Source organism: Mastomys coucha, chromosome X, assembly GCF_008632895.1.
Source record: "Mastomys coucha isolate ucsf_1 chromosome X, UCSF_Mcou_1, whole genome shotgun sequence".
NCBI classification, from domain to species: Eukaryota; Metazoa; Chordata; class Mammalia; order Rodentia; family Muridae; genus Mastomys; species Mastomys coucha.
In genome coordinates, this window is record NC_045030.1 from 110485098 (window position 1) to 110499818 (window position 14721).

Sequence of the window (14721 nt, forward strand, 5' to 3'; positions counted from 1 at the left end):
CACAGTTTAGATAAAATCTGGGTATGACATGCATGCTTAACCACAATACTATGAGAACAGAAACAAGTGGATCTCCAATTGTGCCTCTGGAGTTTGCTCGTTAGTGTTGCTAAATTGTTTGAGCTCCAGAAGCAATAACAGGCCCTCTCTCAAAAATAAAATTAAATTCACCTGCAAGTTGTCAACTAAGGGTCTGCTCTCCCCCTTTTCCACATACATACATGAACAGGCACATGTACATATACACAAAATCTATACTACTAATTATTATATTTCAAAATAAGATTGACTACTGGCTTTGGCATCAGTCCTGTGTTCATTTAAGCTGAACTCAACATTAATTACCTTATGCACTAATCTCTTGTACCACAATAATATCAAATCTGCTATTCCAACCTCATCCTCTCTTAAGCACTATTTTTCTCATGCAAATCTATAGTAATAGCTTGTATGATAGTGGACACAGAAAAAGCTTGGAGGAATTGCATCTAAGAATCCTACCGCCTCACAAAGAAACTATGGTAGGTGTTGCCCCTCCCTCCCCATGTTGCATAATCTTTATATAAAGTCTGCAAAGGATTCCAGTTCTTTTGATAGTGTCCTTTCCACTACATTCCTGCCTGTACCTGTGCTACTTGTTAATGCATTACTTCCCTAAGAGTTACCATTAGTATTTCGACCAGTATAGCTTTTGTATTAATTTACTATCTTTCATATCTCTAAGTTCATATGTTTTAGACGTATCTTTATCTTTGAACCATCTCCTCCATGTTCTCTGTCATTTATCCACCTACTAAGGTTAATCACATGTTATCTGAAATACCTTCAAATTTTCCCTTTTTGTAAACTCTAACCTTATGAAAAACTTGAAAGTTTTTTTCCTGTTTCTAGAGATTTTATCCCTCTGATTTCCGTCCACTTATATAATGATGCAAAGGTTAAACTTCCTAAAATATAAACTTTCTTCATCATCCTGATTCAGACTATAATAGTTTAAAAATACCAAAAGAATCACCTGGGAAAGTTTATAGCTGCACTTCCTCCATTTCTGCCCTTGTGCTTGACTTCTCTAATCAAACTGGTTTCCCCAAAATTTGCAAATATGATCAAAATAGTCAGTTTTCTTGACAAACTGTGAAATTTTATCGTTCCTTCAGAGCTTAAGTTCCACCTCTTCAATCTACATTGACTTTCAAATGAATCTTCCTCAAATTTCAAGGGACTTTTGGATAGTTTCTTAACTATTTAAATTGTTTCTCCAGCCTTAGTTGTATGTGTTTGCTAATTGGGGTAAATGCTATAATGTATTGGTAGTTGTAATTAAATTAACTACTGCCTTCTCCAAATACCTCCTTTGAAAAGACATTTAGTATATAGTAATGTCATGTAATTTTCCATGATATATGGGAAGAATGGATAATTATATTTTAAAGGAAAACTACTGTGATTCAATAACCACTTATCACCTGTATTTAGTATGTACGTAAATGCCACTACAGTACTTACTGAGATAAAAAAAATTACAACACAACAGCTAGGGAAGGTGTGAAATGATTGGACAAATATGGTGAAGGTGATAAATTCTGTGATACCTAGTAATATAGAATATAGGTGTTGGTTCAAATTAAGACTCACCTAAAACTTTCCTAAATTTCAGATATGAATAGCTTATATAAAAGTCTTGCCAATGACCTTTCCAGCAACAACATTAAAAGGAGGACATCAAAGCCTTGTTTAGTTGCTTGCTAATCACCACAGTGCAAACATTAGTTATGAACTATCAGAAGAAACCTTTCCTGAGCTGACCCCAAAACTTAAAAATAAAATCCTCAATAGTATTAACCATGTATTGACATAATTAAGGAAAATAATACAACTTACCATAAGTACACCATATGACCACCAATCAGCACTCTGAGAATGGCCTCGTCTATTTACTACTTCAGGAGCCATATATTCTACAGTACCACAAAATGAGTAGGCCTTCTTTTCTTGATCCACTGACTCTTTGCTAAGCCCAAAATCTGTGTTAGCAAAAAAAAGTAGCTGAAAATCTCAGGAAATAGGAAATATGAAAAACAAAATAATGAATTAAAACAATTTACATTAGCTTAAATTACTCTTGAGGTAGCTAATTTGACAAAATAACATAAAATCAATCTATATTTCAAGATGAAGCTCTTTAAGACCATTTAATTCAGCCAATCCTCCCCCTCACAATACAAGTGTTCAAAGGATCTGAACAAACACTTTTGTAAAGACATACTATATGAAAAATGGCAGTATCATTAGTCACTAACAAAAGAAAAAACATGTTGAGATACATACCTATTACAATAACTAAAATGACTATTACACATTCAGTAGGTTTGGAAAATATGCAACCACTTTGGAAAATAAGCTGGAAGATTCTTATTAAATATGCATTTACCATAGAAGTAAGTAATGATAGTCTTGGAATTTACTGAAGTAAATTAAATATTACGTTCATTCCAAAACCTCTTCATTAATGATTAATACAATTTTATTAATCTTTACCCAAAACACCAAAAAGTATCCCTTAAATCCAAAAGATAAAAATACCGAGATACCACCATAAATAACTCAAACAAATCAGTGGCCTTCCTCTATTCAAAGGATAAACAGGTTGAGAAAGAAGGTAGGGAAATGGCAACCTTCACAATAGTCACAAATAAAATAAAATACCTTGGTGTACCTCTAACCTAGCAAGTGAAAGATCTATAGGACAAGAACTTCAAGTCTTTAAAGAAGGAAATTGAAGAAGATCTCAGAAGATGGAAAGATCTCCCATGCTCATGGATTGCCAGGATTAATATAGTAAAAATGGCCATCTTGCTGAAAGCAATCTACAGATTCAATGCAATTCCCATCAAAATTCCAACTCATATCTTCATAGAGTTAGAAAGAGCAATTTGCAAATTCATTTGGAATAACAAAAACCAATCTGAAAATACTAGTAAATAATTGAAATGAAAACAAACTAGTAATACATAAAACAGTATGGATGCATTTCAAATGCACTATCCAGAGACAAATGAAGCTAGACTTAAGAGGCTTTATACTGTGTGTGCACATTTATATTACATTGAGGAAAACAAAACTGTAGGAATAGGAATAGGAAAGTGGTTGGCAGTGTTAGCCTAACGTCTAACTGCCAATTGGAAGATTGACAATAGGAAATTTGGGGGATCTTAGTAGTTTTAGTGGTACTATTCAAGAATTATGATATAAATTTCTTACTCTATAGTTTTTCATCCATCCCTTCATATAAATCACCACTGGATTTTGTCTCATGAATGTATTTGTATGCTAATATAATCAAGATAAATGATGACATCTAACTACTAGAGGTGTGTCATTCATAGCAATTTCATTTTCTGGAAAATCCTATGATTCCACCTAGTCATCCCTCTCTACTCCCCACTCCCTCATTCCATGGAGAACATGATCTTTTCTACTTCCCCAGAAGCTCTGCTTCCACAGTGTGTCATGTTGGAAATATGGTATGTAACTTTTCCTGGGGCTCCTTCCAATTTAGCAACAGATGTTTGAGGTTCCTCCATGCATTGTAATCACTTCATAATGAATTTCTTTTTAAAATTTCATTTCCTTTAAATTTTTGATTGACATAAAATATTTATTGTCAGGTTATGGTAGTAAATTTGATAGTACATAGTAAGCAATGATTAAATTACAGTAATCAGCATTTTCATTTCCTCAAATATTTTTCATGTTAGGAATCTTCAAATTCTTTTGTAGCTATTTTGAAATGTATTACTTAAATTGAATGCTGTAGGATATTAAAATGACTTCCTCCTCTCTATTAAAAAGGAAAATAGAAATAAGTCTACCACCATAAGCATCAGAACAATGAGCTTTACTATATGCAAATTACTCCTGATTTCCAAAATGAAAAAAATATAAGCCCAACATTATTCTCTTTGGTTAATTAATTCAGACTTCTTCTAAACTGATTTTCACACTATGTTCAATGTTTTCATTTGGAAAATACATGCAGAATACATCTGTGATATATCTTTAAGTAAATTTTTTTCTCTTAATATTCTATATCCATTCTCTTAAGACATTTAAAATATTACATTAGTGCTCGCTTCAGCAGCACACATACTAAAATATTACATTAAAAATAAAACATAATGAGAGATAGTCTTGAAAATTAGATCAGTGGAATATATGGTCTACAGAAGAGGAAAAAAGTCCAGGTATGCTTATAATTGCAGCACTTAGAAGACAAAGGCAGGAATATTACAACTTTCTACCTCAAAATCTATCTATGAAAGAGATAGAATAAGACATATTTGAAGTATTTGAATGTATGTATGCTTTTGCTGATATATTTACTTTGGTTTACAAGGTAATAGCTTGATCCTTTATTTTTACATTGATATATTATATCCCTTAATTTAGAGTGACTTAAACTATACCACTCCAAACATCTCTGTAAAAAATACCTCTTCAGTTCCTTGATTACAGCTTTCTAAAACTTAAATATAGACTTTACTATGTTGTGAAATCATATGTAGCTTTTTTAAATTAAGCCACTCAGTAAAATGTCTCTGTCATCTACACAAATTATTGAGAAATTAATGATTCTATCATTTAGTTGCTCAGTAGCCCATCAAATGGAAATTACACATAGAATGTTTATTAATTTCTTTAAAATATTAAGGTCACTTCCAGTCTTAAGCTATTATAAAGAAATATGCTTAGAAATGCAAAGATTGAATGGTTCCATAAAACTAGGTTATAGAACACTCTCAAAACAAAAAAAATATGAGGTTGTAGAACAATAGGTGGCTAGCCGAGCAGTGGTGGCACACGCCTTTAATCCCAGCACTTGGGAGGCAGAGGCAGGTGGATTTCTGAGTTCAAGGCCAGCCTGGTCTACAGAGTGAGTTCCAGGACAGCTAGGGCCACACAGAGAAACCCTGTCTTAGAAAACCAAAACAAAGAACATTAGGCAGCTAGAAGTTAGGGGAAGGTAAAAGGAGGTTATTGCTTTTTTTCCAGATGTAACATGTACTTAGTTATTTTTTTTAGTCTATAATAAAACTAAAATCTACTATTTGTACAGAAAATATTTTTAAATTAGGACAGTGTCTCTACTGTATATTCTTTAAATGTACTCAATACATTGAAGTTATGTAACCTTTAAATTAATCTTGGTCAACTAACTACAAAAAAAAAAGTAACACAAATGAAGGCTAAAAAATGATAACAGACCTAGAAAAATATGAACTAAGATGATAAGAAATAGTTACATATGGGCTTAGTAGTATAAAAGAAAACTTACATACCTGTTAACTTGATATGTCCTATTTCGTCAAGCAAGATGCTGTAAATCAAAATTCACATTCAATATTATGAAACAAAATACATAAAAGCATAAATATAAAATTAGGTACTATTTGACATACTGGAAATTTTTCAATTATTAACTTAAAACTAAAGTGTATTATCAAGATTATTTTATACAAGTAAATTTTGTGTAACTGTATCATTCGTATGAGACTGATTTTCATATAACTGATAAAAGCTTAATGATGTCTAAATATATTTGAGTTCAAGAAATTATATACATACACACATATATACACACATATACATATATTATATAGTATATATGGGTAGGGCGGCAGGATGGCTTAGCAGATAAAGGCACTTGCTATCAATATTGACAAACTGCATTTGATATCCGAGGCCCACATAATAGAAGGAGAGAACTGATTCCTACAAGTTGTCCTCTGACCTCCATATATATGCTATAGCTTATGTATGGATATAATTACACATAGAAGCACACCCAGTAAACCAATATATTAAAAATCTTTAAAGTCAATATAGATAGCTTGGATACAAATGGAGAATAAAGCTTTACTTCTCTGGCTTCAGGTCTCTATACACAATTCCTAATCGATGCAGATGATCCAAAGCAAGGGCCAATTCTGCAAGGTAGAATTTCACATCTTCCTCTGTAAAAAGAACCTAAAATAAAATAATAATTTATCATTAGATCTTTCTTCTATATTATGTACCTTTTAATTTACTTTAAAAAATCAGTAGACAGAAAAATCTGGGCAAATTATAAGAAAATAGGCAAAGTTAAATCTTGTGATTGGTACAAACATTTATATAGTAGAGAACTTTTTTGTTTTTTATTTACTAATCATTTTATTTGTTTACATTTCAAATGTTATTCCCCATCCTGGTCTCCCCTTAACGAACATCCCCCCCACTCTATCCACCTCTGCTTTGCCTCTAAAAGGATGCTCTCCCACCCACCCAAATACTCCCTCCTTACCCCTCTAGCATCCCTAGAGAACTTTTCTAGATAAATAACATTAGATATTACTAGAGAAATGATATTACTAGAGAAAATTCTTCTTTACAAATATTAGCAATTTAAACATAATTCTTCCAGAAACACATGTTGTTTGTATAACATCTTAGATTAAATGCAGTTCAATGAATTTGGGTTTTTTAATAAGTCTCAAAACATCAATATTAATTTTGATACACAGCATTGGCATAGTGACTGTACTCAATCAGGGTAATTGAAGTATTAGGGATATTTTGTTTTTAACATTTGTAGTTCCATTGTTTCTACTCTTCTCTCCTTTGCCACCTACTAGCACTTCTCAGGAATTTCACCTTTTAGATCCACTAATTCAAAACTCCTAATCTACCACAAGTAGTGAAATTAATAACCCTTAAACTAGAATTTTAAGCATACATCTGATCTAAACGGGATCCGACTCTTCTCACCTGTAAGTAAAGTTTATGGATTTAATAGCACCGGATTTCTCAATCTTTGTATGTTGGGGAATAAAGATGTTAAGACAAAGTAAAAAGCATATGGAATTTAAAATCAGAATTAGAGGTTTAGCATCAGACATGTCACCTAACCCTCAGGATCTGAGTTTTTAAATCTTTAAAATACAATCAATAGCTACTACATTTAACTAGGAACATTGTTCTAAGAATCATGTTCATTTAAATGGATGTAAATATACAACTATATGGAGATATTAGTACAGGGTTATATCAATATTCACTCATAGCTCAGTATATAATCTGTACACACATTTGCAACTACTCAACCATTATATATAAATTTTAGAGTTATCAAGGGTTTTAAGATTAACTAAAATAGCTTTTTCTAGAAAGCTTCTGCTTCCAATACTGAAATCTGGCCTATTTGGAAGGCTCGAATTTGAATAATATACCACATAGTTAAAATGGCCAATTCAGATTACAGTCACTGTATTTCACAATGCAGATTCATGCTACTAGTAAAACTGAAGAAAAGAGAGTTAATATTACTCATTATCTAAGTTTCAGGGATATTTCTTTGAATGTTCTAATAATCAAAGTATAAAAACATCTTGAACTTCTTATTAAAAATAAAAGTATTTTTTACTCATTTTAACTTCTATGGAAGAACAAATCAAATGGTCGCTGAAATCCAATATATGACAAAACTCTAAATATCACTTAGGTTACTTACACATTATGTCAAACATACATTCTTGTCCTGATGTTGTCTTTGTAGAAAGCCCCACAAAAATAAGAAACCTACTAAAAAGTAATTGTGTACCACACTTAATTATGTGCCAGAACTATGTATTCTTTCCTTTGTTACAGTCTTCCAAAAACTCTAAATATGCCATTATCAATATCTTACATATATGGACAACAAGGTTAAGAGTGACTAAGTAACTTGTCAAAAGTAAAATGTAGTAAGTAAGAAACATAGGATATGAATTAAGGAATACCTGTCCCTAAAATATGACATTTTCCCCAGAAGCCACATGTATCTCACTTACAGTATATTTCCCTCATATTTTAGGTTCATGGCTAATAATAATTTCACATTTGCTAACTATCTTACTCATAACCTGCCTCAAAAGAAAAAGTCACCTACGGTTCTAGTAAAAGGAAAAACATTATTAACATGTGGCTTAATAATTAATGTAAGTATGGGATTTGTATACATTAAGATACTCAAATCGATACTACACATATTATATAGAAATCTCCTTTGTTTCCAGTTAATGTTATGTCATAAGAATACTCTCATGTATTTCAAACTTGTTTACAATCATTATTAAATTAGTGCATATTAATCATACCAGCTCACTATGATTTACTGAATGTTCTCATTCTGAACAATTAGGTTATTCCCAAAATTTGTTCCAATAAATATTATAATATGTATATTATAAATATACGAATATTCTTATATGTAGATGCATCTTTGTATTTCACCAGGATGCATTTTTAAGTAATAAAACAGTAAATATTGGGTCAAGAAATATAGTCTGGATTCCTGACATATGCAATAAAATTACTTTCCAATAAGGTTACAATAACTTGCATGCCCATCAGCAATTCTTGAGTATATTAGCCATATTACATCTATAACAGAACCAAATTATCCTTTAATGAAATTTTAATTTGACATAAAAAAGAGTATCAAACTTGATTTAATTTAAATGGATTCATAGACCAAGGAGTTTTTCATAACTTTTAGCCTTACCAGCAATTTGTTGTCTATTTTCCATTAACCTACTGTTTTGTTCAGTAGGTATAAGGCCTTAAAGTATTAAGAAATCATGTCTTGCAGAGGTCCTGAATTCAATTCCCAGCCATATGGTACCTCATAACTATCTATGGTGGGATTTGAAACCTTCTTCTGGCACACATGTATATATGCTGATTAAGAGCATTTATACATTAAAATAAATAAATAAATCTTAAAACTATCTTTATTACATTAATTTCAAATGCTTTTCAAATATGTGCTGGTTTTGATAAGTAGTTCATAATTTTATATAGTCAAATTTATTTTATCTGTTTGTTTTTCCCCTTATTACTTTAAAGCTTACCAAATGTCCATTCAATGATAAACAACTAAAAACACAGCTGCACTTTATTTTAGGATACAGTGATTACTTCTAAGGTACAGTTCTATTATATAAGTAAAATGCACTTGATGTGTAGTACAGATAGTGGTTATATTATTTTTGAAATACCTAACCAAATTCTCATAAATTGTTTTCATTGAACAATTTCTTTTTCAAAATATATGACTCGTCTTTTAATCACAATCATATGTGTTTATATATATGTGTATGTACTTATATGTGTATATATATATATATACACACATATATATATTCACGGGTTATATAATATGTTCTTGATCATGTGTTTAAACTATAAATTTTGCTTATAGGAACTTTCTAATATTTTAAAAAAGACAGTTATGTTAGAACACACCTCTAATCCTAGTACTTAGGATGCTGACATAGGGAAGATTTTATGTGAAAGGACAGCCTGGCTCTAATAGCTAGACTCTGTCTCAAAAAAACCCAAATGACTAAAAAGTAAATTTTAAGAAATTATATATCATATGACATTTTTGACATGTGCTTCCTTATCTAGATAAATTATGAAATTACACTATCAATTTTAAACACACAGATTTCTGTTGAGATTTTGTCTGGAATCTTATTAAACTAGTAAATGAATTTTTCAAAAAATGTTAGCTTTACAATGAAGATATTTTCTGGTATTAGCAAAAAAGAATGTTCTGGGTTAAAATTTAATATATGTTTACATATGAATTTATTTGAGTGTATGTGTCTGTGTGCATTTTCAGAGAGAAAATTTGAGGCAGGTACTTTTTTATAACTTAAGGAACAAGCATAAAATTTCTTAATACATACTAAAATAAATTTTTAAAGTCTATTTGTAAGGCACAAATAATTCTTCAGTTTGGATTACTCAACTTTTTATTCACAAGTGAAATATAACCAACAATCAACTACTTATAAAAAAGCTGCCTATAGAATTAATCACTGAATCAGTTTTTTAATGTCTATTCAATAAATAAACTAATTTATTGTCTTTTGGGACATGCATTTAAAATGCTTGCTCTTACCTAATATTCCAGACTTAGGAATGAAAACTTACTGACTGCATCTCTGTGCTAGTATGAGTTTAGATAGTCCCACATCGAGAATGGAGGTCTGAAGAGTTTAAAAGAAAATTAGAAATGACTACAGGTAAGAATTTTTCATAAACATTTGTGACAGTTTATAATCTAACATAAGAAATAATGAATGCTGGAGCCTTGATATACCATTGTCCCTCTATAAGTTCCTTTAAAATTTTCCCATGGATGAGGGTCATAGACAGACTCTATTATATACTAAATTATGTCCTACAGTACAAAATATATGGTCATGCATGCCAAGTTCTGTACTGTACTGGAGGTAGACAGATATAAGCCAGAGACCTCAGCCACTTAAGCGCTGACTAGCATGCCATAAATACGTTGTTCCTTTATCACAAGTTCTAGAGCTCCATGGATCAATGGTAGCTCTCCTACACTCAACATTATAAATTCTGGAAGTTGGATGTTGAACTACAGTTATCCAATTAAAACTTTGCTAAGAGACAATCATTTCAAGACAAAATAAAATAGACAAGAACAGAAGTTATTCTCCTGCCTGAAACATTCAAAACACAGGACAAAATATATGGAATGATATTTCTCAAGACACTGGACATCTAGTAACAAAAGACAGTGAAATACTGAGATATGAGTAACAGATGTGGTATGTCCTATGACTGTACTAGCTTCCTACCTGGAGCATTTCCAAGTAGTAGTGCAGGGAGATAGAACTCAATTGGAGCTCAGAGGATTTCTGAAGTAATGAGTTAGAGCCAAGAGTCTTGGAGAAGAAAAGAATTCAGAGTACCAAAGCAAAGGAAACTGCAGAATGATCTTTCAAGACACGTAAACAGTTCCAAGGATATAGATGGAGTGCATAGTACATGTAAAAGAGGACACTATGCTGAGTCAGAAAAAGAAAGGCGAAAACAATCCTTGCAACTCACATTGGGAAATAAATAGTTGCTATGATCTTCAACTAGAGCAGAAAATATCAAACACATAGAGTCGGAATAACCAGGACTTTGCTTTAATAGCAGATCAAAATTAATCCAAATTAAATGTTCAAGTCCACTCTAACAAATCTTAAAAGAAGACATGAAAAGATAAAACTATTTCTATATTTTCAAGCAAGCATCAGTGTATTTCCAGAAGCACAAAAATATCCTTCATATAGTACATTCAATTTTACTAAGACTGTCCAAATATAAGAAATTATCAATCATGGATGATAATAGAAACTATCTGAGCTCAACAAAAATATAGTCGTAAAGGATTAAAAGAACCCACTAAGCTCAAGAAGATAAAGGACGTGCCTTGTTTGGAAAGCAAGATAATACATCATAATTCCAAGGATGCAGTTTAGATTAATTAGGAAAGGTTGTCATTTGAAAAGTGAGAAAAATTAACCCTATACTAAACATTGTCCTAGTCCTAAGTAAAAAAGCTTAAATGCAAGACTTCGAGTTGGGGGCGGGGGACAGGTAAAGTAGAGGGTGGGTCCCTACCATATGAGTGGCTCAGTGTTTGATTCTTCAGCATTAAAGATAAAAAGAGCCTATATGATCAAAATGAGAAAACATTTATCATGCAAGAAAGTGAAGTTCACAGTTCTACAAAGTCATAACTATGTAGTAGGTACACACCTTTAACCTCACATGTTGAAGGCTGAAATGGAAAGCCTTGGATTCATAACAGTCTGGGATACACAAAAATATCTACTAGTTCTAGAAAAAGAAAGGAAGGGAGGAAAGAAGGGAGGAAGGATGGGGAAAGAGGGAGAGAAGGAGAAAAGAAAAACCTTGCAAGTATGCTGCCCCTGAGCTATAAAATAAGTCATGAAAACTATTTAATGAATATAGCAACTAGTATTAAGGCCATATGTCCCTGACTCCAAGTTAAAAATTTACATTATAAAACTTAACAGAAATACAAAATAACAAAATAAGATGTTAGTTAATACTACCGAGCTAGCAGCAGAACCAAAAATTAAACTGTAATAATTATTGTAATTGATTACAATATAAGTGAGATAGGTAAGCTAGGCTTAAAGACTAGTATATCAAAATACATAATCATATACTAAATGTAATAAGTCTAATAGCTCACTTTAAAAAAAACCCACATTTTCAAACTGAAAAAAAAAAATCAAGGATGCCATAAGTACTTAGTTGCTACAAGTAAAACTACAATTAAAGTGAAGACACAAAAAAGGTTATACTGGGCTAATGGCGCGTTTTTTTCCAGCTAAAAGGATTTTTTATTAGATGTTTTCTTTATTTACATGTCATATGATATCTCCTTTCTCGGTTTCCCCTCCAAAAGAAAAAAACAAAACAAAAAACCCCCAAAAAACCAAAAACAAGTGGCGCTTTTTAAAAAGAGTCAAACTACCAAAGTAAATCATTTAATAATGACATCATCTCCTTTTATCAAGAAAGAATACCATCCATAAAAGTTTCTTTGGTAGAAATTGAAGACATACACAAATCTGTAATTAGAATATTTCATGTGTTTCTAAAATATAAAATCATGTATAGTATGTATTACATTCTCAATTTCTAAAACAACCACTACTAACCAAACAGATGTAACAGGTTGGTTCATGTTTAATGAACCTTCCCACACCCAACAAGAGATTACACATTTCCTCATACACAAATGGAACATTTACCAATATATACATATATCATGTTCTAAAGAATATAGTAAGTATAAACAAATTTAGGAGGAGTCAGGTTATTAAATGGTATCTTTTGTGACTACAGTAGTATATTGCATTTAAAATTAATATTAGAAAGATGCCCAGAAAATAACCATATATGCATAAATTAAATATAATCTTTTCAAATAACCAAATGAGTCAAATAAAAGAAATGAGTAAGTGCATTAAATGAAGTAAAAGGGCGAAAATATCAGGAATAAAATTACAGCAGTAGTTTGTAATACAAAATACCTGCATTAGAAAGATGGAAAGCCTTCAAATCAATAACAAAGTTAGTAACTATGAAGTAAGTAGTAATAGAACTATAACAAAAATAAATGAAGCAAAAAAAATTGTATCATAAAAAGAAAATTATAAGGCTGATAAACTTCTTGCAATGCCAAGAGGGCCAAAGAAGAGAAGACAAACTACCACCATAAGGAGTGAAAGCCATACATAAAAAAGGATTCTACAACTATGAGACAAGATAATAAGGGAATATAAAAGCAGTGTCGTGGTTTGAATGAGAAATCTCATACCTGTTCATGTATTTGAAACTTAGTCCCCAGCTGTTGGCACTGTTTGAAGAGGTTATGAACCATTTAGGACAAGAAATGTCACTGGAGAAAGAATATCAGGGCAGGCTTTGCACATTTATAGCCTTGTCTCACTTCTATAGTGAGACAAAACCTTTTTCTTCTTCCCCTGATGCATGCCTCTCTTGTTATGCATTCTCCCTCTGTAACTATTAGCTAAAATAAACTCTGTTCTAGAAGTTTCTCTTGGTCATAACATTTTAGTACAGCAAAAGCAACAACAAAATAACTAACACAAAATCTATAGCTATAAATATGAGGAAACAAATACATTCCTTAAAAGACACAAGCTTGTGTAACTCTATTCTATTAAGTGGCTTTCTGGTTAAACACCTTTCCAAAAAGAACCTTTTTGGCCAAAACAACTTACCAGTGGAATTGACTTCACAAATCAATTCTATCAATCATTATTAGCAATTAATACTGACTAAATAAATTCTACTGGAAAGTTGAAGAAATAAATCCTATTCAAAGAAAAAAATCTTATTCAACTTATGAAGCAGGAAATACTCTTGATACAACAAATAAATACGGAAAACATAAGACAAAATAAACACTGTTTTATGAAAATAGTTCCAGGTATGGAGAGATGGCTGAGCAGTTACAAGTGCTGGCTGGTTTTTCAGGAGTCAGGTTTGAATCCCAGAACCCCCATGGCTGTATAAAACCGTCTGTTACTACAGTTCCAGGGGATGTAATGTTCTTTCCCAGTTTCCACAGACACTACCTCAACCTGGTGCCCAATCGTACATTCAGGCAAAACACCCATACACATACAATAGAAACAGAAGAAAATATTGAAAACTAAATAAACACAAAATGTACTAAACATTTAGCATACATCCAATAATATTTTAAAGAAATTATACCTGATGTCTAGGTGGCATTCCTTCAGAAATGCAAGGTTGGGTTACCATTTCACAATTCCCCATATTATAAATTAAGCAGGAAAAAAATATCAAATATCAATTAAAAACATGTGATAATATGTAACATCTATTAAAACATCTCCCCATAATATAATGAGATGACAACTCAACCCAATAAAAAACACAGAGATATATAGCTTTACATTTTATAGTGAAATTAAGCTTCCCTCTACTTTGAAGCAACAAGAAGACAATAATGTCTGCTCAACATCAGAATGGAAGTTCAAGCCAATATTAACAAGGGCACAGAAGATATAAATACATGATATTTAAAGATGAAAGAAGTAAAGTACCTTGTTAGAAGTAATTAACACAAAAGCTTTTGACATCTACATAAAAAGCAGCCATTCTACTAGATTATGAGATACAAACTCAATATAGGAACTCTATTGTTTTTCCCACTGAAAATGAAATTAAAAGAACTATTCTACTTACATCATTAAAACAGGAAGCACTAAAAGATAACTGACAAAAGATGTGCAAGCCCTA

General features: G+C 31.5%; 1 protein-coding gene across 2 annotated transcripts in view; it reads right to left on the reverse strand.

Moving 5' to 3' along the window:
• Window positions 1–14721, reverse strand: part of Rps6ka6 (ribosomal protein S6 kinase A6) — a 56814-nt gene that overhangs the window by 25925 nt on the left and 16168 nt on the right. For both annotated transcript variants that reach the window (XM_031366987.1, XM_031366996.1), the window contains exons 6-8: window positions 5921–6027; window positions 5340–5377; window positions 1882–2024 (exon numbers count right to left, since the gene is read on the reverse strand). In XM_031366987.1, coding sequence (XP_031222847.1) covers window positions 1882–2024; window positions 5340–5377; window positions 5921–6027 — 288 coding nt within the window. The remainder of the gene's footprint in view (window positions 1–1881; window positions 2025–5339; window positions 5378–5920; window positions 6028–14721) is intronic.